Source organism: Sebastes umbrosus, chromosome 10 (genome assembly GCF_015220745.1).
Source record: "Sebastes umbrosus isolate fSebUmb1 chromosome 10, fSebUmb1.pri, whole genome shotgun sequence".
Taxonomy (NCBI): Eukaryota; Metazoa; Chordata; class Actinopteri; order Perciformes; family Sebastidae; genus Sebastes; species Sebastes umbrosus.
The window spans coordinates 30,285,552-30,308,467 of NC_051278.1; the positions used below are offsets into that span (position 1 = coordinate 30,285,552).

Genomic DNA, 22,916 nt, shown 5'->3' on the forward strand with positions numbered 1-22,916 from the left:
TATCATAAAGCACCAGGTTTGTATCAAGAAAACTGATTTTAAATAGCTTTTCCTTTTATTAAGAAATCATATTAGTTAGCGATTCCTAAGGATTTAGGTTTATGTTCCATATTTCTCAGTGTTTACAACTCTGAAGCATTCTACAATAGATTTCAATTTGAGCAGGTGAGGAAAAACTAATAATCAAAGGGCTCTTATTTTTTAGGTTTACACACCGGAAACGCGATCTAATCTTCTGCTCTGTGTGAACTTGATGCTTCTGCTTGTCAGTCCGAAAACGAGCGAGAAAACATCACAGTGATGAGACTCTCTGGTCAGGGAGGGTCTCTATAGGCGTCTGAGGTCCTACTGGTTTACTGAACAGCTGAGCCCGTCTGTCTGCTCACCTGTCTGCCTGCCTCCCTGTCCGTCCGTCTGTCTGTCCGTCTGTCTGTCCGTCTGTGGGTGGAGGGACTCCGCTGCAGCGAGAGGATGCTCTCCTCTCTCCGGGAATCAGGACTCTCCTCTCCGGTCCTCCGGCCGGACTGCTGCGGTGTGAACCCCGGGCTTCTCCTCTCCTTTGCCCGTTGAAGTTGGATCATCTGCGGGATTAAAAACACTTGTTTTGGTCGCTCTCTCTCTCTCTCCTCCTCTGTCTCTCCTCGGCTCTCTCCGGAACTGGCCGGTCATTTCACAGTGGAAATAATCCGTTTCTTTTATTTCTGAGATTCGGGGATTATTACACACCCTGTCTGTCCTCCTGACTCCGGTTGATTTGTACTCACGCACAGATTTGTGAATGGGTTTGTGAGCCGCCGCACGTTTTACCTCCAGCGGCACTTTGTCCACCTTCTGCGGTGCGCGTTCTTCCAGCGGAGGGCTGATGTGAACACAGGAGGAGGATACAGGATACAGGAGGAAAACACACCCATGGCTGGTACCGAGGGCGAGGATTAGTGTGAGGACGGATTATATTCTCCACGAGCACAATCCTCCATCAATTGTGCTGTTTTTGTTGTTGTTGTTGTTTTGGGGACAGATCTTCCCAAACGCGTTAGGATATTTTTTCAATTTCCATTCTTTTATTTCCTTTTGGAAAAGTAAAAGGAAATCATCTGCAGTGTGTCTGTAGACTGTGGACAATATTCCAGGCTGAGGCAGAAATTATGAATGAGGCTCAGAGCGCGCTACTTGATGAAAGTAAAACTGTCATTATAAACACAATAAAGTTCGTCTCGTTCTTAATTGTAGCTATTAAATATAATAAGGCACAATGGGATCGTTATAAAGTCACTGCTTATGATTTATAGTGCAATAAAAATACGCACTGTTAGTCCCTTTAGGAATATTAAAGGAGATTACACTGAAACCACAGGAGATACAAATACTATTAAGTGCATCGGAAAGTCTCTGCAGGACTATAACAGATAGTTCATTCAGCAGCAGCCCTGAGGAGGAAGAGGATGATGATGATGGCTGGTAGAGAGTAAAGAAGCTCTGAGCCGCCTGTTATTCTGAGCTATCTAATTCACCTGCTGCTGGATGAGGAACTATGGACATGCTACAGAAATATGATCAGAGATGGAAAATGACTCGTAAGTACTGAAATAACTCTATAATACCACAAGAACTAGTATGTTTCTGTGTATCACAGTTACTGTAAACTCACTCGTTACCATCACAGACTCATTATAAAGAATATAAGGAACTATAAATGTTTAATTTGATATAATATTTGCATATATAGGATATATTATAATGTCCACTTTTGTAACTTATTTAATTTTGTAGCTACCTGGAATAAGCAAAAATGATCAGAATCCAAGAAAATTAGATGTTTAAAACTTTAAAAACTAATATTTGTTTTTGTCGATATCAGTTTATCGATAATAAATCTCTACTATTGTTTTCTGGAGGATCTTAAACCAGAAGAAGAAGAAGAAGAAGAAGCAGCAGTAGGGCGGACACGGTGTCCGTCAGATGAGCGAGGATGTCGGACCGGAGCGCCCCGGGCTGCCGGCTCAGACTGGACTGGGTGTACGGGTACCGGGGCCACCAGTGCCGGAATAACCTGTACTACACCGCCGGGAAGGAGGTGGTGTACTTCGTGGCCGGGGTCGGAGTGGTTTATAACACCAGAGAGCACAGCCAGAGGTTCTACCTGGGACACAATGATGACATCATCAGGTAAGACAACACCTGCAACACCTGGATCTGGAAAAGTCACTTCATATGAATATTAGCACGAATATTAGCAGAGGATAAACAGAGACTATAATGTAGGCCTGTCAATTACTCACTTGTATGTTGAAGAAAACTTTGTTTTTATCAAATGTTTCAATGGAGAATCTGAAAACTTAGTAAATCCTTGATGAATTCATGTAGGCTAGGCCAGCTTTAACAACAGCCTGACATACTTTTACAGACTTTACTGCAGTATAATCCAAGTCTGGTTTATAGTTGTGTGCTCACTGCTTCCCAAACATTATGCATTTTCGCCAAAATCTTACTATTTAAAACACTTCCGCCACTACTGTCTGATGGACTTGTCTAGAAGGTAACCCACAAATTGCAAAATCTGCTTCGAGAGCTGCAAAAAAACTCGCGCGAGACTTGCTGCACGACGACCTTTTCTAACCAAGCCCCCAGGAACAGCGCCGGACGACGATCCGGACTTTCGTAGTGGACAAAAGGTGGTACTGCAACTTCCGTGTCAGTCACGTGATGCCATTAGGCCCAAAAAGACTTTTCCCCATAGACTTACATTGAGGAAGAGACATCTGTAACTCAGCGGATCTTTTTTTAGGTGAATCAACTTCCCAGTATGAACACTCTAAAAGCCCTTACTAAAAAAAAATGTTTTTAAAGTTGTAAAATGCAAAAAAGCTGAATCCAGAGTTATTTCCCTTCCTCCGTTCATGTGAGTGAGACCCAGACCGTGACGTTGGGACCCCATGACGGAGTCATGTGACCGAACAGACGCTACTGCGCATGTCCCAGTTGCCCATAGTCCGCCAAGGTACTTTTCCAGACGGAAGTCGAGCCATTTAGGCTTCATGCGCCAATGAGCAACTCTCATAGGAATGACCGGGGCCCTGCCCCCAACGCTGTATCCAGTTCTCTTTATACATCCATGGTTTTAAATAGCAACGTTTTGGCAAAAATGTATGTGTTTGGGAAGTAGTGAGCATACAACTGGATAAGTGAGATTTGTTTTATACTATTGTTACACTAGACTACTATCATACGAGTTGTGTGAGAGTTTGTACATTATTTTTTTTATATAGTTTTGCTGTTGTTAAAGGCGGCCCCCATTTACTTCAATTCATTAAAGATTTTCTCCGTTTTCGGTCGTTATCGGATTCTTCGCTCACCGTGGGCATGCGAGAAAAACAGTTTTCTTCAAGAGGACAAGGTAACACACGGTGAGTAATTGATATACGAATGGAAGTATAGAGTGCTCCAGGGATGACGTATTTTTGGAGGCCAACCAGGAAGTTAGCATCGCCCAGGTTCCCTTGACAGAAAAATTTGTGTCGAGCTCTTTCAGCAGCCAAAGACATTTATTATTACCTCCGCCAAGGCCGAAGAACTCGGAAGAAGGTCATGTTTTCACCGGCATCGGTTTGTTTGTTTGTTTGTTTGTTTGTCTGTTAGCAGGATTACTCCAAAAGTCTGCGGTGGATTTAAATGAAATTTTTTGGAGGGGTAGCACGATGAACAATCCATTAGACTTTGGTGATGATTCGGACCATGATCCGGATTCAAGAAATTTTTTAAGGATTCCGATCAGCCAGAACATTAAGACCTCTGGGCATAACACATGCGCAGTGTAACTGATGATGCGTTGATGAAGCATGACCCCACCTCTTTCCTTCAGAGAGAGAGACAGAGAGAGAGTGGGGGGTGGGAGGGAACAACTGTAGATTCAAGGTTTTTTCACATTAAACTCTGTGAAATTACAGTTGAGTTCAACCAAAGCACACTTGGTGATTGTTGGAAAGAGTAACGACGATGGTTTAGGTGTGTTTTATTTTGTTTCTGTCCAGTTTGAAGGAAGTGTTTGACTATGCTGCGCTGCGTACAGCTGATCTCAACATAAACAAAAATACATGTGGATGATGGCGCAAGCTGACAGGAGGTCTGTGCTCTCCGAGTGACATTCTAGTTGTCAAATAAAAACAAATGTCATTTGTGGTCGGTATTAGTCATTACGTTTTAATTTTGTAGATCAAGCTGATTAAAACAACTCAAAATAAAATGAATCATTAGTTGCAGGTTTTATATTTACTAACAGTATCAGAAATTGATTGAAATAAACCCTCGTGCTTTGCAAATAATTAACTGAGAAACATTTTCATATTTGTGGTTAGTGGTTAGTTAAAACTGGTAAACATTTTATACAACAACATAGTTGACTTGACCGGAGGGACGATCTCTACTGAATGATAGCTTCAGTCATGACTGTTTCACCTTCCTACTCTCATAACCGTTAGATTCTGTCTTGGGGCGACTCGTCCACTTCTCTTACTCAACTGGGAGTTTTGTCTCTTTGTCTTTCGGGTTCAGATGTTGTTTAGAAACGCTGGCGGTGTTTATCTCTCACACACATTTTGGTTTGACAGAAGCTGAAATCTAAACACAAATAGTCCTTTACTGTGCCAGCAAACAGCTTTTTTAGGTTTTGGGGGATGATTTCCTTGTGGGGATTTTTAAGGTCTGACATCACTGGTATGTGAGTAAGTGGATTTATGTAATGAGGAAATATTGATATTTAAAATTTTCCCATTCAGACCAGCTGGCAGTGCTTGTTGCAGTTCACCCAGCAGCGGTGCAGAAAAAGCTCCGGAGCAGACGAGGGTAGCCTATTTGTCTTTTCCCCCGTGAGCCTCGGGGAGAACCTCGTCTGTCACACAACATGTAAGAGACTCGCTTTAGTGAGTCCTCTCCAGTTTGTAAATATGCCACACTACATCAGATAAACTCAGGACACCAGTTGTTTTGAAACTACATTTGCGTTTTCCTGAAAAAAACCTTGTGTGTTCGTGAAAATAATGTGTTGTGTTGTAGCGCTAAAAAGCTCTTAGGAAGGAAGTTTCTTTGCCAAATTAAGCTTAACTATTACCCAGTCTCAATTGTCTAAACCTAACCAAAACAACTATAGAGGTGTCAGATTAAAAAAAACCTTGTTAATAATTTTCGTAATTTAACACGTGATTATTTCCCATGTGATGTCTTACCTGTCACACACTAAATATCTAAAAAAAAAATGTTTTATGTGATATGACATGTGTTTTAATAGCCTACATAGAAAAACATGCGCTTACATTTGGATAAAAACAACAACAACTAATTATCCAACTTGTTATGCAACTTGTACATGAAGTCATTAAACTTAACTGAGACTTTCGCTCATGAAAATAATAACATATGAGCTACAATTTAGGACACATATCGTATTTCCCTCTTTGTTGCCGCATTCATGCATTTTCTACTCCTTGTTCTGAGACGTCCTATAGACTTGAAGGCAGCATGACACAAAGAGGTTAAACAGGCTAAAGACAGTAAACACAACAAAGATGAAATGCATTTCTTATTTCAACTGATGACACACCACAGTCTGTTTATAATAACACATGATATAATAACTGCTGAGTAATATAATGTTTCTGAATCTAATAAAACAATGAGCCCTGAGATGAACTCCTAATGAGCTGCACAGCAGTGATCTTGTTAGAGGAGCCAGATGCATTTTTTAGGTGATGAATGTCGTCATTCTCACCTGAACTAAATAAGTTAGTCTGGGTCACATGTCGATTTGTCCTTGAGCAAGACACTTAACCCCAAATTGCTCCTGAAGGCTGAGACATCGGTGTGTGAATGAGTATTTAGATTAGATCCTGATGGGCAAAGTTGGCACCTTAGCAGCCTCTGCCATCAGTGTGTGAATGTGTGTGTGAATGGGTGAATGCTGACATGTAGTGTGAAGCGCTTTGAGTGGTCGGAAGACTAGAAAAGCGCTATATAAATGCAAATCCATCATTTAACATTTACCATAAGAGGAGAGTTCAGAGGAGTAAAGGTCTGCAATAGCTCACCACAGTGATGTTATGGTTTTCAGTAAAGATATGATCACACACTTCACAGAACTGCACAAAGAGAAGAAAATAATACTGACAAAGAGGAACCATATATCCAAACAATTGCCTTGAAATCCTGGAAAACCCCCTTCTTTTTTTTAAAGCCCAGAACACAGTCTGTGGATGTGCACGAGCCAAGTCAACATTTGTTCAGAATCTGTCAAACCAGTTCACAAACACCCAAAACCTTTAATCTGGGATTATCTGGTGAATAATGGAGAGTCTGTTTCACAGTGAATGGTGTCCCTCACATTGAACTGTTGTTCAGAGGGATCTTTGTCTCTTTTTAGGCCCTTTCAGTTGTCAGTCTGGTTGCACCATTATACAGCACAAAACAAACCCCTCATAAAAATGAACATCTATACATAAAGAGAACTTTTATTAAAGTGGCAGTAGGCAGTATATTTTTGGCATCATTGGGCAAAAATCCCTTAATAATCTTTTTAGCATATTGTAATTCAAGTGTTCTGAGAGAAAACTAGACTTCTGCACCTCCTCATGGCTCTGTTTTCAGGCTTTAAAAAATCTTTCATTGAGAGAGCGTTCCTATTGGCTGTGCTCCGGTCATGTGACCAGAACTTGGCATTCCTTCCACAGATTTTTCAATGGCGGCCGCGTCACAAACTTTCTAATTTTACAGCTAAACTGTGCACTACAAGATGATTCTGAAAACATTTGAGGAGAGAAATAGGCATTAACGTAACATCATATTGATTCATATTTGATCAGCGCTGCCTAGTTTGACCGTTTGGTCGGAGTTCGCGAGTGATTGATAGCCGGCTCTCATAGACAGCAGACCTCAGATCAGCTCTTACTGCTTGTTTTCCTCCGGTCTATGAAATCTTGCAGATGCCGTTAGGAGCACCGGAGGACACAGAGACACATGATTTTTTTCAGGTTACCTGTTTCATGTACTACTGTCAGGATATAGCAACCGTTTTATAAAAATAACTTTTTTGAATCATATTTGCTCCAATCTCACCTACTTCAGCTTTAAGTTCATTTCAGTTCATTTGCTGTTGCACATTAATTGTTTATGAGCATCATCTTTATGAGACAGGGTCACATTGATTGTGTTTTGATATGTGCAGCATTTCTGGACATGGAGTGAATTTTCTCCAAATGTTTGCTTTAATATTTTGAGCTAATGATTCAGGAGAAGCAGCAGAAGGGATTTTCTCTGTTGATGAGAGCAAATTAGAGCGAGTGGAGGAGGAAGATGATTCAGCGAGGTCTCTCATTCATCCAAACATGGTCACACACACACACACACACACCTCTGGTGTATTCACCGACACTAAACAGCCTATGAGTCATCAGAGCAGCAGGCGTGTTTGGACAGTTTACGCAGGAGGCCAGTCAGCTGCAGCCTGTGGTACTGTGTGTGTGTGTGTAGTGTGTGTATGTGTGTAGTGTGTGTATATGTGTCACACTAATTGAAAAGCTGGATGCTGCCTCAGCCGGGCCATGCCCTCTGATAAGAGTGTTAGATTTGTGTTTGGGCCAAATGATCATAGCTCACAGCTGACTGCAGGTTCACAGCCGATACAACAGTTAAATATGCTGCATGTATGGTGGGTCGCCTCTATGTCACTGCGATGCTTTTGACCTTTATGCAAATGTTTCTGCTCAAAAAAACAATTCCTGTAGCATAAAGAGGAATTCAAATTGTGATTTAAGCTGATTATTTGCCTTGAATGCTTCCTACAGCAACTTTGAATATCCATCCATCCATCTATTATCTGTAACCGCTTATCCTATTCGGGGTCGCGGGGGGGCTGGAGCCGATCCCAGCTGACATTGGGGCAAAGGCGGGGTACACCCTGGACAGGTTGCCAGACTATCACAGGGCTGACAACCATTCACACTTACGGGCAATTTAGAGTCGGAACTTTGACTATTGTGCACAAATCTCTGTTTATGTACACAACAGAGGAAGTACTAAGATCCTGTATTTAAGAAAAAGTACTAATACCACACTGTAAAAATACTCTGCTACAAGTAAAAGTCCTGCATTGAAAATGTTACTTCGGTAAACGTATAATCAGGAGAACGTAATTAAAATATTAAAAGTAGAAAAATGTCCGCCCATGACTGTTATTGTTGTGAATATATCAGCTGTGATATAATCACAACATCCCACGGTCTGAAGTGAGCTATTGATTTTATGAAACGGTCACCAAGTATGGTGATATGAAAGTCATAGACTATAAATCGTTATATTATAGATCGTTTTTTAATTAATAGATAGTAATGTGATTAGCTAGCTTAATGATTAGCTGATGACCCGTACGGTAAACGGTGCCGCGAAACAAGGAGCGCTCAAGACGGTCAGTTTCGTGGCGCTGTTTAGATGTGCCTAAAAACACATCTGGTAGTGTGTGTGTGTCCAACACAGACAGCAGAGGACAGAATCAGCATGCCCTTAAATTACACCAAAATGCAGTAGAGACTCTCAGCATAGTTTTTTTTATCACATGGCTATTCTGGTACAAACATTTACCAGCCAGGGTGTGGATACCCAAACAGTAAATCCACCCTCATTTGACGCTTGGCAGGTGTTAATTTCAGACCCTGGCAGGTACATAATAAAAAATAAACCTTCCTTCAACACAATGTTCACCAACATGAAGCCGTTCCCTCGTGACATATTTTAGACTTTTAAACCTTTGTGCCATCTTTCAGACATGCGTCTGTTCTTCAGTAATAAAGACCAGTATGAACAGACCCAGTGAGAGCAGTATTTGGGTTAGTGCTGGCTGCAGGAAATGTCACTGTCACTGGCCCAGTCTGATGCATTGGCCTTTTCATCACTACTGGCACCGCAGCCGGTGCTGTTACAGTGGAAATCTGCCAACACACTATTACACTCCAAATGGATGGAGAGGAGGTCTGGCCAGTACTTCCAACTTCTATCCAAAAATAGTAACTGGTTCTTTAACTCCTCTAATCTCATATATCTGAGTTAGGGATGCACCGATACCGATACCAGTATCGGGTATTGGGTATCGGGTCCGATACTGTGCTCATGTACTCCTACTCGCAAAACGGCTCCGATACAACGGCACCAATACCACTTTACGGCAGCGTGGCGTTAACCTCCCGTCACTATCTTTCGGGTCCTATCGCACACGCTCACGCTCCACCTCCTCGACGGTGCAGGTGAGACGGGCCGGTGGTGCGCCCGACCCCACGGGGGCTGGGATCCCACCTCAGCCGGCGCGCGCGTGTTGGACTCCTTGATTTCAAGACGGGTCGGGTGGGTTGCCGACATCGCCACCACGACGCAGTCGGGGCGCACTGAGAACAGTCCACCCCGGTAACGCTTTGGCCACGGCCCCGGGAAGCACCTTCGCCCCGTGCCTTTCCAAGCCGACCTAGAGCAGGTCGCGGCGCACCGCCTCATATGCGGGACTCCCCAGCCTGCCGTGTGTCGCTTACACCCTCCAGCTGGCTGTTAACGATGGTCTTTTGGCACAGAGAAGTACTCGTATCGGTAGTCGGTATCGGTGAGTACCCAAATTTAAGTACTTGTATTCGTACTCGGTCTGAAAAAAAAGTGGTATCGGTGCATCCCTAATCTGAGTGCATTTTTCTGTTTTTGATGGAAATAGTCTATAGCTGCATCGGCACTTTGATCAAGAGAAGTATATTATATATTTGTCACAGAAACCTGTTTGTAGGTGTTAGAGAGTTCTTCTGCACATGTTTTAAAAGTAGTACAAAGTCTTTAATGCAGAGGGAGCTGTGTGAGGTCTGATAAATGTCCTCAAGTGAGTCAGCATCGGTTGAAGACTAGTTTAAAAATCTCTGCTGCAGGCTAGAGGCTCCAGGATACATTAGCCGCTACTAGCATAACACAACCACAACCTTCCACCAGGCAGCAACCTCCAGGTCTGAAAAGTGAAGCCAATGCGTAAGTGCCTTAAACCTGCATTCTTTCTAACAGCCAGCAGGGGGCGACTCCTCTGTTTGCAAAAGAAGTCTGATTGTCTATGAGAAAATGAGCCTACTTCTCACTTGATTCATTACCTCAGTAAACATTGTAAACATGAGTTTATGATCTCAATCACTAGTTTCAAGTCTTCTTCAATACAGTAAAGTTTAGTAAATTATGGTCCCATTTAGAGTCAGATAGACCATAAAGCAGGATATGCTTTAGGGCCTGGCTGCCTTGTGATTGACAGGTCGCTACCACGGCATTATCTGGTCTGGGAGTTGTCCGTCTTTGCGTTTTAGAACCTTAACCCTTTCACAGTGTGTTTTCAGTTCATGAAAGCGATTCATAACCATCTGGTTGTCTTATTCGCTGTTCTTTTGTACTTAACTCCATCCTCTTGTGTCACTTCTGGTTGCAAAAAAAACAAGATGGCGACGGCCAAAATGCCAAACTCGAGGCTTCAAAACGGCAGTCATCAAACCAGTAGGTGACGTCTCGGTGTCTACGTCTACTTCTTATATACAGACTATGGCTACCACTCAACTATCAGGAAGCCCAGTGTCATTGTGGGTAAAGTAGGTGCGAGGTTTTGGGTTATCATCATATCATCATCAGTCATTTGTTAACTGTGTGCAGGCCAAAAAAGAGCAAGTTGTGATCAGCAAATCTGGATGTTAGTCATTGTGGTTTATTGTAAAACCACTGATTATGGATGAAAGGTCTCTTTTGTTGGTGCCTACAGTGTAAAAACATTTAAAAACAGGAAGGAGGAAATGAGAAATGAGTGACGAAATTAGCTGTTTTTATTAAATCTTCTGTAAACTTCCCTTTTGTCCTTTGAAACCAAAATGTGTAAACAGCTGAAAGCAAAATGAAACGAGGAGCTTGTTTAATGAAAACAGCAGCGGGTCCTAATGGTTTTCTATATTTATTGAAACACAGACGTCAGTTTTGACTCGAGGGTTGAAGTTTGTGTCTGCTGCACTGCGGCTGCTCCTCCTTCTCCTCCCACAAACTGGAGCTGATGTGGAAAAATCTGCAGACGACTGAGGTAGTAATTACATTTGCATTTTAGTCACTTAGCCAACGCTGTGATCCAGGCTGACAGTGGTAGTGACAGGAGAATGAAAAAAACATCAGGTCCCAGATCAGCACATTTAACGAGCAACCAGACGTGAGGAGGTCAGAGGTCGCAGAGAGTAAAAAAAACGGCTTTAAAATTTGTTTTCTGTGCAAAGTAATTCAGCAATAACAAGTGACTTAGTCGTATATCTCTTTATTCAACTAATGTGTTTCACTTCAGGGCCTTCGTTTTACAGAATGACTGAATAACATCCTATAAAGACAATTACTATTTACCTATTACTAATTCAACACATCAAAGACCTCTAAAGACAGACATTTTGAAATAAAAGTACATGACAAAATGTTAGGGAAAATAATACCTTAGCTCTAATTATCTGAGTTCTCTTCACTTGTATTGCAAACTTATTACATTTCCAACAGCGAAAATGGCATTGTCACATCATACTCGGTGAATTAAGGATTTATTTTCGAGTAGCTGATTGTTTGAACGGTGAAAAGACGAGTGTTTGGTGAGTTTTATTTTGTTTCTGTCCAGTTTGAATGTAGTGTGTTGATGGGTTAACCAGACAATTAAGCTATTCTCAGTTCGGTGTAAGAGAGAAACTTGAACTCAGAAGGTTCATGGTTTTATTTTTCTATTTGGGTGTATGAATATTTCCTTTGTTGACATTGTTGTGAGTTTGTTTTTGTTGTTAATCAGACTAAATGAAAGCTTGTGTAATGTAGCGAACGTGCATTGCACCCTGGTACATGTAGGCACAGCAGGAGAATTCAGCTTTCTCAGTCAATTTTTATAGTATTATATATAATTATTTCCTCAGAGGACTACATTTACCACCAGCACTAATTAGACACCCAGATAAAAGGTGGTGAATTTTCCCTTTTTTAAACAGTAAAAAAAAACTACCACACAAACCAGTCACAAAATGTGATAATAGAAATAAGGATTGTATTTAATAAATATAATTTGATATAATTATATAAAAAGGCTAATAAAGAGCAAAAGCAAAACAAATTATCCTTTATTAAAAGACTATAAGAACTGTCCTATTATTTAAAAAAAAAAAAAAAAGAATATTTTTTGTCTCTGTCATTACGATCAATAATCAACAAATCACTTTTCAGTTGTTAAAACTTAAAGGTGCAATGTGTAATGCCTAGCAAACTGCTCCAAAGAAAAACTACTACTACTGGGTCCATACAATCTAAATTTACAGCCATCAGTTCAGCCACATACTGTATATAGCCCTCTCTGTAATTGTCTCAGTCAGTCCTCAGTCCAAAACTAAAAAGTTTTTGAAAAAAGATATTGTAATTATTTACAAAATTCACAATGTTTTTATCTAATGAAATATGCCGCTTCAATCCATACCTGGGTGTGTTTAGCCTTTCAAAAACTACATTTTCACTGCGGTCACAAAATGTTTGCTCTCCCACTCGCCGCACACAATTAATGCATGCACCTGTATCAACTGGGCGGTCTAGCAGCAATCAGATGAAACTGACGAGTGGAGCAGCTTTGAGTTGGGGAGCGGAGGGCATGAACAGCTCTGGGAGCTAGCCAGTGGGACACACAGCTTCCAATCACATGACGGGTATGGAACGAGGTACTCTAGTACCCTTATCACTTTAAGGGTACTGTTATTAGTACCGGCATTGTAATGTTTCAAACGATACCCAGCCCAGTCATTATCTTTTAGATTTTATAGTTCTATTGGATGTTAAGTTTTCCCTTTCTTTCGTGTCTGCAGCCACTTGTGTTGAAAGCTCTGAATCATAACTGCACTCACTCGTGTCTCGCTGCCTGCCTGATGGATTGCTTCTGTAATTGCAGGCTCCATGTTGACGCATTAAATCTATGTTGAGTTTTTTCTGAAAAGGGAGAGAGAGTGGGACTGTCTTTTTTTTTCTTTCTTTGGCTCTTTCATGGCCGAGGCCCTCCCGGGGGGGGCGACCAGCCTTTATGCTCCTCTGGAGCGAAGCATCAGGCTGCTGCTGAATAGCAGCAATTATTATCCTAGGCTGGATGCTGCTGCAAAGAGCAGTTCAGATCTGTTTCGGCTCACTCAAGTTCACTTCGACTCACTTCAGTTCGCTCGTATTCATCTTTCGGAATTTTAGTTGAAACCGGAGTTGAAATGTTCCTGAACTCTGCTGAACTGTTTCAGTTTAACCACGCACATCATTTTATGAGAGATGGAATTCAGTAGCATTTCATCAAATCAGAATCTGAACTTTGTACTATTTCGCCGAAACATAACTGTGCAAGACGAGAGACATTTCTGAACCTCATACCTGCTCTTAATATTAATTATGGCTCAAGAAAAACTGACATAGACATTTTCAAAGGGTTCCCTTGAACTCTGACCTAAAGATATGTGAATGAAAATGGGTTCTATGGCCACGAGTCTCCCTTTTACAGACATGCCCACTTTATGATAATCACATGCAGTTTTTTGAATGCAGTATTAATGTGTTATTTTTGCCTAATCTAAAATGGTGTATTTGCATATTTCTACATACTGGGGTCCCTAAACAGTCTTGAATTACATAAATTGGGTATCACTGTAAAATTGAGACTCTAGTGGATCCAATGAGCCCAACTGTATTCATGTGTGATGATGTTAGTCCCCATAGCAGCCATTTCATTGTAGTGAGACCATTTTTAGAAATTTGACCTCACTGTATAAAATGACCTGTGGTGACCTCTAGGATAATCACAGCCTCATGAAACTTTACAGCCACAAACTACAGACCTAGAGCATTCAGAGGATGGATGGCTTTCCTAGCTAGATTGACGATAAGGGGGTTTCTGAGCAGTTTACACAACAGAAGTGCTCGCCATCCAATTGCAGAAAAATGCAATTCTTGCAGAAATCTCCAAATGTCAAAAGTTTTTGATCCCAAATCACAGTATAGCTTTTTCTATGGTGTTCCTCAAGGTCTCGGTGTCTTAATGTGGTATTATGAAGGGATTATTGATCATTTTTATCAAATCTCGAGTGGTAAAAAACATGTTTAAATTTAGCACCAAATCTGTGTAACAAATCTTATCAACCCAAAAATTGCTGCAACAACTTATGATACATAATAGAGCATGGGGATGGACATCATATACTTCCATCATAATGTTTTAAACCCTTATACACTCTTACAATTAATTTTAGATCATTAATTAATTCATGTTTTCTGAATTATGACTAGAGGAAATTGACACACAGCACTGAGCTGCATCTCAAATTAATCTCCAGGTTCCCAGCTTTCAGATGATGTACACCACTTCTATGTGACATCTACTGCCGACCTGCTATCTCCCCCTAAATACCCTCTTTAGCCCCCTAAAAAAGACAAAAATGGGTCTATGGTGGGTCCCAGAGGGTTAAGTAACTTTTAAAAAAATAGGTTTGTCGCTCAGCCTTTACACATGAAGAACTATAGCAGTAGTAGAAGTAAGCTCGTATACTCGACCTGACTCAACTGCTGCTGCTGATACCAGCTCTCGTACAGACTTGCCGCCCTCGACACTTCCTGTACAACAGCCTGTACGCTGAAGAATACTGAAGAGACCGCTCGGGGGCTTCGCGGATCGCCAGATTAGCTCATGTACCAGTCAGGGTTAGTTCATGTTAGCCTGTTAGCTTCTTAGCCTGTGGATATTATTCCTGCTGCCTGCAGAGTTTGTCGAGACTCGCTGCTACAATTTGGTTGATAGTTGGACAACTTTTAGTGGCTGTTAGTGTTAATAATTGTTTTGTTTTATTTATTTAAATAGTTTTATCGTCTGCAGGTCATTTCTGCTGCTGTCATGATACCACATACAGTGGAGGAAATAAGTATTTGATCCCTTGCCGATTTTGTAAGTTTGCCCACTTAAAATATACCTACCATTAAAATTATAGACCGTTCTTTTCTTTGTAAGTGGACAAACTTACAAAATCGGCAAGGGATCAAATACTTATTTCCTCCATTGTACATACGAGTTGGGAGATTTTAAGTTTAGTTATTTAGCTTTCTGTAGCCTACAGCTTCATATTTTGAGACGATAATGAAGCAGCTATACCCCGAATATCATGTTAGTGTGTCCCGCATAGTGAGGTCCGCCTCAGGGTATACCGAGGCAACGCACCACTCCAACTTCTCGGCACTATTTCACAGTAAAGCTCCACCACTACCCTCACATTAAAACTAGAACTGTCAAAGTTTATGCAATAATAACGCCAATTTGTTTTAACGCCACTAATTTATTCAACACATTAACACAACTTGCGATTTTTAGCTTGTAGCGGGATCAGTTTTAAAGCTAGAGTGAAGATACTAGTATCATATGAAACTAAAGAATCCATTGGTACCAACCATGACATGCTAGTTTGTCGCGAAGGAGGCTAAATAGGGGGTCCCTTGACCTCTGACCTCAATATATGTGAATGAAAATGGGTTCTATGGGTACCCACGAGTCTCCACTTTACAGACATGCCCACTTTATGATAATGAAATGCAGTTTGGGGCAAGTCATAGTCAAGTCAGCACACTGACACACTGACAGCTGTTGTTGTCTGTTGGGCTGCAGTTTGCCATGTTATGATTTGAGCATATTTATGCTAAATGCAGTACCTGTGAGGGTTTCTGGACAATATTTATCGTTGTTTTGTGTTGTTAATTGATTTCCAATAATAAATATATACATACATTTGAATAAAGCAGCATATTTGCCCACTCCCATGTCGATAAGAGTAGGGATGCACCCATCCAACTTTTTTCTGTCCTGATACCGATAGCGATACCTGGGCTTTGGGTATCAGCCGATGATGGGGACCGATCCGATACCAGTGTTTAATTAATAATCTGTATGCCTCGATGTGTGGAAGTGACTGGGATCATTCTTTTAGGTGTAAGGCAACATCAGGCTTGACTTAAACATTTTTGAATGCAGCAACAAATTGGTCAAAACTTAAAAGGGAATTCAAATTCCACTATGTAATGTACATAGTATATAAATATAGCACTGAATTGAATAGATCAGCCCCATTTTCACTGATCTCTGATCCAGCTGTTTGAGTCAGTATCGCCCCGATATCCGATCCAGTATCGGTGCATCCCTAGATAATCTTCCTTTAAAGGTCTCATATTGTAAAAAGTGAGATTTTAATGTCTTTTATATTATAAAGCAGGTTTAAGTGCTTTATAAATACTGTTAAACTATCAAAGCGCTCAATATACGGAGAAATACACACAGCCCGTATTCAGAAATTGTGTGTTTTAAACAAACCGTTTGATTTCTGTCCATTTGTGATGTCACAAATATACAATATATAGATCATGGTTTTAAACGTAAACATTCTAAATGTGTCCCAGTTTATTTCCTGTTGCAGTGTATGTAAATAACATCAGCTGACAGGAAGTAAACATGGACCCAAACTGTTGCCTAGCAACACAATTCTGTTGCAATTCCGTGGAAATGCACTAAAACGGAGCGTTTCAGACAGAGGGTAAATACAGGTATATTTAGACGGACAGTACGAGGAAAATATAGTTTTTTTTAACATTACAGCATGTAAACATGTTCTAGTAGAAATCCAAAATACAAGTATGAACCTGAAAATGAGCACGATATGGGACCTTTAAGGTACATCAACCGTAGCTTTACAAGTTATGTTCGGCTTACTGCAGCGATTAAATAGTGCAGAAAAGAAAGCAGCTGGGAGACAGTGTTGGAAAAAAAGTAATAAATAAGGTCACAGTATGCACAGGGGACTGTCAAGGAAACTATGTTTATATAAACAGGCGTTGGTGTTTTACACGTTAGCTAAAAGCATATCATATCAGCGCCAACTAGTGGTTTTAGTAGTCGACTACTCAACGCTCATTTAAAAATATTACCATCTGTTTTCTTTTTTAAACACACAATTAATTCTGTTTTCTGTGAGACCACATCTGAATGTAATTAACACACACACACACACACACACACACACACAAGTTACATCCATGTCACTGTCTCACATTTAAGGCAATAAATGAGGATGAACTGTGACTGAAGGATCTGGGTTGGTGCGTGTTCAGTTCATCAGTACAGACTCTCTCTCTCTCTCTCTCTCTCTCTCTCTCTCTCTCTCTCTCTCTCTCTCTCTCTCTCCGTCGTCCTCTGTCTCTCCTTTCTTTCCTCTCCTGTCCCACTTCCTGTTGGTCGCCTGCAGGCAGAACCTGACCGACCAACTGACACACACACACACACACACACACACGCACACACACACACACACACACACACAGGAAGAGCTAAACCAAAGGACATCATTATGTTTGCTGTGTAGTTTTTGATGGTATTTCTGCCTGACTGGCTAAAACTAACCAGCCGTCTAACAGCTCAGCAGCTGAAGGAGAGGAAGAAGGTCCAGCTGATGAGGTTGAACGCATATTTAGTGGCCATTTTATTTTTATTTAACTTGGAGATTTGTTGAAGAAAAGCCTATTTAGACTGAGCATCGGGGCCAGTGGTGGAAGATCTTTTTATAAAAGTAGTAATACCACATTGTAGAAATACTCTGTTACAAGTAAAAGTCCTGCATTCAACATCTTATTAAAATAAAAATACAAAAGTATTAAGCATTGAAGTACCAAAGTAAAAGTGCTCATTATGCAGAATGGCCCATTTCAGAATAATATGTATTATATTATTGGATTATGATTATTGATGCATGAATGTATTTGTCACTGTAATGTTGAAGCTGGTAAAGGTGGAGATCATTTGAATTACTTTATACTGGGGCTGTCAAAGTTAACGCGATAATAACGCGTTAACGCAAATTCGTTTTAGCGCCACTTGCAACTTAATTATAGGTGCTTTAAAGTAGAAACCCTTACACTTGCAACTAAATGTCAATTTGCTTCCTGCTTCAAAAATAATATTTCAAATGTTACTGATTCGATGCTTTGGCCTTGAAAGCATTTAAGATAGAAGCGGTGGACACGCACGCGCACTCACACACTCTCACAAAGATTGTGTTGCTGTTTGTGTTTCAAGGCTAAGAGAGTTTAATATCTGTTGGTGTCTGCGTTGACATACAGATACCTGAGAGACAATGCAACGGAAACATACACACATTCACATATAGGTAACATAAATTGTCATATTAAAAAAGCTCACATATAAACACACACAGAAACACTGAGCTGCTCTGAATGTGATGATTAACATGTTTACTGGAAGGGGTTTGATTCAAGGACCATGCTATTATATTTGTGCAATTGGTTTTCAAATATAATAGCAATGGTCTGCTATACACAGCAACGCTCTGTTATACAGAAATTACAGACCGCAGAATGCCGTGATTGACCAATCAGAAGTATTCTACACAGCCATGTAATAATGGTCTATAACAGTGGTTCCCAACCTGGGGTCATTAGGGGTGTAAGGAAATATCGATACTCATAAGTATTGCAATATTCTGTTGTGCGATATTGTATCGATTCTCCAAAACACTGTATCGATTTTAAATTAACTTCTTAAAAATCCGTCAGCTCGCCGGGCCTGGCCGTTATTAGATTTTTTCAGAGGTTGTAGCGGGCTCAGTTTTAAAGTTAGAGTGAAGGTACTGGCCTCATATGAAACTAAAAACCCAAGGAATCCATTGGTACCAACCATGTCATACTGGCTTGTCGCAAAGAAGGCTAAATAACGCTCCAAATGACGCTAAATTTTGGAAAAACTGGCATGGCGATTTTTACAGGGGTCCCTTGGCATCTGAACTCAAGATATGTGACTGAAAATGGGTTCTATGGGTACCCACGAGTCTCCCCTTTACAGACATGCCCACTTTATGATAATCACATGCAGTTTGGGGCAAAAACCATGCAGTTTTTTGCATGCAGTATAAATGTGTTTTTTTTCTGCCTATTCTAAAATGCTGTATTTCTGGTGTGTTCTTTATACCATGACAGTTTTCCTAAAATTAAATTTTAAAAATCGCAATATATCTCCTTGTTTACAGTATCACAATATATTGAATCGTTACCCCTGTATCATGATACGTATCGTATAGTCAGATTCTTGCCTATATACCATCATAACAACAACGTAAACATACTCAGTTACAAGTAAAAGTCATGCATTAAACTCTTACTTACCGCCTATCAAGTTCTAGATGTTACTGAAGGCGTGTTGGACTTCATGCATCTGCTAACACAGAGCAGACTCACCATCATCAACCACCACCAAACCAACCAATTCAGCCAGAACCGCTAATCTTAGGCTTACTACCAGGGACACCCGGGGCTGTGTGTGTGTGTGTGTGTGTGTGTGTGTGTGTGTGTGCGTGTGCGTGTGCGTGTGTGTGTGTGCGTGCGTGTCCCTGGAGGTGGGGAGTCCTCTGAAGCGTAGCGTAGCTCATTTCCCTCTCACCAGGGGAACAGGCTATGCTAACCGGCTAAAGCTGATGGAGAAGGGAGCTATGGGTTGTTGTTGTTAGCGCCGTTAGCGGCTCAGCTCGCAGCCAGAGAGGATGCAGAGAGCGGTCAGTGATGCGTTCACTGTCGTGTCAGCAGAGCGACGCTGCCGGCTGTGCTTCGAACCTGAAGGATGTTGTGTGAAATGAAGTTATGTTAGTAAAGACTGTGGTGTTGTCTGGTGGAGTTAGAGATCAAGATAAAACCTGTAAATCAAGATGGTTTAACAAGAGTCCCTGTCCATGGATGGCCAAACTTAGTGTAGCGAGGCAATAACTAAGTGGGTTGGATGTTTTATTCCCACTTGCATCACTCATGCTAACATGACAAGCTAAAACTGTTGGTAAATAATATTTTCAGCCAATATGCAATGTTTTTGTATCTGTTTTAGGTGTATATGCTCTCACTGCTACTGTTTTCATTTGTTTTAACAACTTTGCAGATGTTTTTTAAAGTTGCTGTTTTTTGTCTGGTGTCCTGTCGATTTTGGTGGAAGCAGTCTGTGAGCAATATTTGAGTCTAAGACAATTCTCCTTCACAACAATCATCTTATCTCAGCACAACACATTCTCAAGAACGGTTTGTACGATACCTTACGGAAAAGTTATTCCTTCTTTTTCGTTCCTTTTCCTACGAATGTCCAGCAACACCTGTCAATTTACGCTTGTTACATGCATACGGTCTTTCGTCCTCACCGGAAAACAACTTCCTTAGGATTAGGCAACAAAACTACTTAGTTAGGTTTAGGCAACAAAACTACTTAGTTGGATTTAGGCAACAAAACTACTTAGTTAGGATTAAGCAACAAAACTACTTAGTAGGCTTAGAAAACGATCGACTTGGTTAGGATTAGGCAACAAAACTACTTAGTTAGATTTAGGCAACAAAATTACTTAGGCTTAAGAAAAGATCGACTTGGTTATAGGCAACAAAGGAAAAGATGATGGTTTGGCTTAAAATAACTCAGGAAGTAGCATTACTTGAGTACGTAAGTGACGTGACAAATAAATCAACGTTGACTTCTGGTTTCACACGGGACACCAACGCTGGTCTCCGTGCGAAAGTCTGGTATTTTTTTACCCACAGATCCACCCTGACCTCCATACGCGGCGTTCGCCACCCTTTATATTTCCTGGTTCTGATTTATTAATTTATTAATTTATTTGATAGGGACAATACATGTAGGCATTGTTACACTTAATCAAAGTGCAACCGATTCAATGTATATAGGACTTCTAGTCGTAGCTAATTTGCAGACCTTGTCCCTGGTTAGGCTTTTAAGAAAACATAAAAATACATAATGCCTGATGCCCATGCCAGGATTTGGTGGCATCTAGTGGTGAGGTTGCAGATTGCAACCAACAGAGTACCCCTCTGCTCACTCCTCCCTTTCCAAGACTGCGTAAACCTGAGCCACCAAGATGCAAAATGTTGTAACGCCGTTCACCTTGATCAGAGGCCATCCTTACCAAATGCAGTACCTGTGAGGGTTTCTGGATAATATCTGTGATGTTAATTGATTTCTAATAATAAATATATACATACATTTGCATAAGCAGCATATTTGCCCACTCCCATGTTAATAAGAGTATTAAATACTTGCCAAATCTCCCTTTAAGGTACATTTTGAACAGATAAAAAATGTTTGATTAATCACGGTTAACTACGGACAATCATGCGATTAAATATTTGAATCGATTGACAGCCCTAATTTTGACCAACAAATCACCACATCTGTGCTTTCTAGGATGTAAGGACACCAGACAGTGTGTTGAGCTTGGAATGAAGTAATTAATTGTCTTTGACTCTTAAAGTGTTCGATATCTAATGAAGACCTGGTAGAAAAGTGGAGGAAATAATTCCTAGAAGCGTGTTTTATTTCCGACACGTGCTGTTTTTCATTTGACTGAGTTTGTTAATGGCAGCAGCGGGCAGCACAGGCCTGGTGGCTCTGTGGATTCACAGCTCAGTGGTCTTCATTAAGATGATGACTAAGAAATTATCTGTCCAGCATCCCACTGCCAATCTGCCCTGCAGCCACCAATGTTCCCACGATCTGCTGGCACTCCAACACACTGAAGCACACACTTTTCCTACACACAGATTTACTCAAACACACACAAACCCCTCAGGGTGTTATGTCACTCTCCAGTGCGATTCTGAAAGGTCCGGAAACTGAATTTAAGCTACTTATTGTAAGGAGCGACAGAGAGAGAGAGAGAGAGATACAGAGAGAGACTAAACTCTTATCGTGCCTTTAAAAGAAGAGAAGATGTAGACTTTATTTTAGGAAAATGTTCTTTCCTCGGATGCAGTTATTAGGCTTCTTATCCATCCACTTCTTATTCTTTTCTCTGTCTGGAGGCAGCTGATGCCCAGCAGCAACTTTTTGGGCAACTGTGAAAAGCAATATTTCAACAGGAGTTTCTTCAACACGAGCATGAGGAGAATTTCTTGTGTAGATTACACGACCGAACAGCTCGCTGCAACATTTCCCCTTAAAGCCACATTTATATTTACCGCTGCTGAAACTGGAACTGAACAGGCGTTCTTACAGATTATCGTTTTAGTATAGTTTATGTTTTCATAACCAGTTTAGCTCACTGACAAAATACTGTGCTAAATTACAAAAACAAACACGGAGCTGATGAAAAAAAAGTAACCCCTTTTCAAAGCGAGCAACATTGACCAACAAGTCCTCGAGCCAAAATTGTATTTTTGTTATTGCTTTACAACAAGTTTTGTTTTGTGTACATGTGTCCCAGAGTTGTAGTCTTGAGACCTGGACTTGGACAAAAATTAGGACTTAAATCTTGGCATGGACTTGACTGCTTTGAGACCTGACTCTAAAGACTCGATGTGACTTGGTGTCAGCTATGTACTAACACAGCTTTGAAAGTACATTTTAATGGTCAACACTCAAACCTGACAGAGTTGCATCTTGACCAGCAATTAAATTATAAAGACGTGTCACTTGTCTTCGCTTGATTTTACTTGACTTGAGTTTTAAATAAACGTAATGATTTGAGACTTGACTTGACCTTGTTTGTAATAACTTCAAATTTAACTTGAATTTGTCTCAAATTATTTCAGAATTGACTTGGGTGCTGCTCTGACAGACTTGGGACTCATCATGGACTAGTCTCGAATGACTTGAGACTTGACGTAGACTTATTTCGAAGATATCAGACTAGACTGGGACCTGTCTCGAATGACTAGAGATTTGACTTGGACTTGTTTTGGACTTTGACATGGACTTGTCTTGGATGATTTAAGAATTGACTTGGAATGGTTTTGTTTTGTCTTTGGCTGTGGCTCAGAGGTAAAGC

General features: G+C 40.8%; 1 protein-coding gene across 4 annotated transcripts in view; it reads left to right on the plus strand.

Annotated features, from left to right (window-relative positions):
- Positions 1–278: 278 nt before the first annotated feature.
- LOC119496091 (echinoderm microtubule-associated protein-like 6) overlaps positions 279–22,916 on the plus strand; it is a 114,657-nt gene continuing 92,019 nt past the window's right edge. For all 4 annotated transcript variants that reach the window (XM_037783156.1, XM_037783158.1, XM_037783157.1 and 1 more), the window contains exons 1-2: positions 279–1,574; positions 1,896–2,166. In XM_037783156.1, the coding sequence (XP_037639084.1) occupies positions 1,970–2,166 (197 nt within the window). In that variant the 5' untranslated portion in view covers positions 279–1,574; positions 1,896–1,969. The remainder of the gene's footprint in view (positions 1,575–1,895; positions 2,167–22,916) is intronic.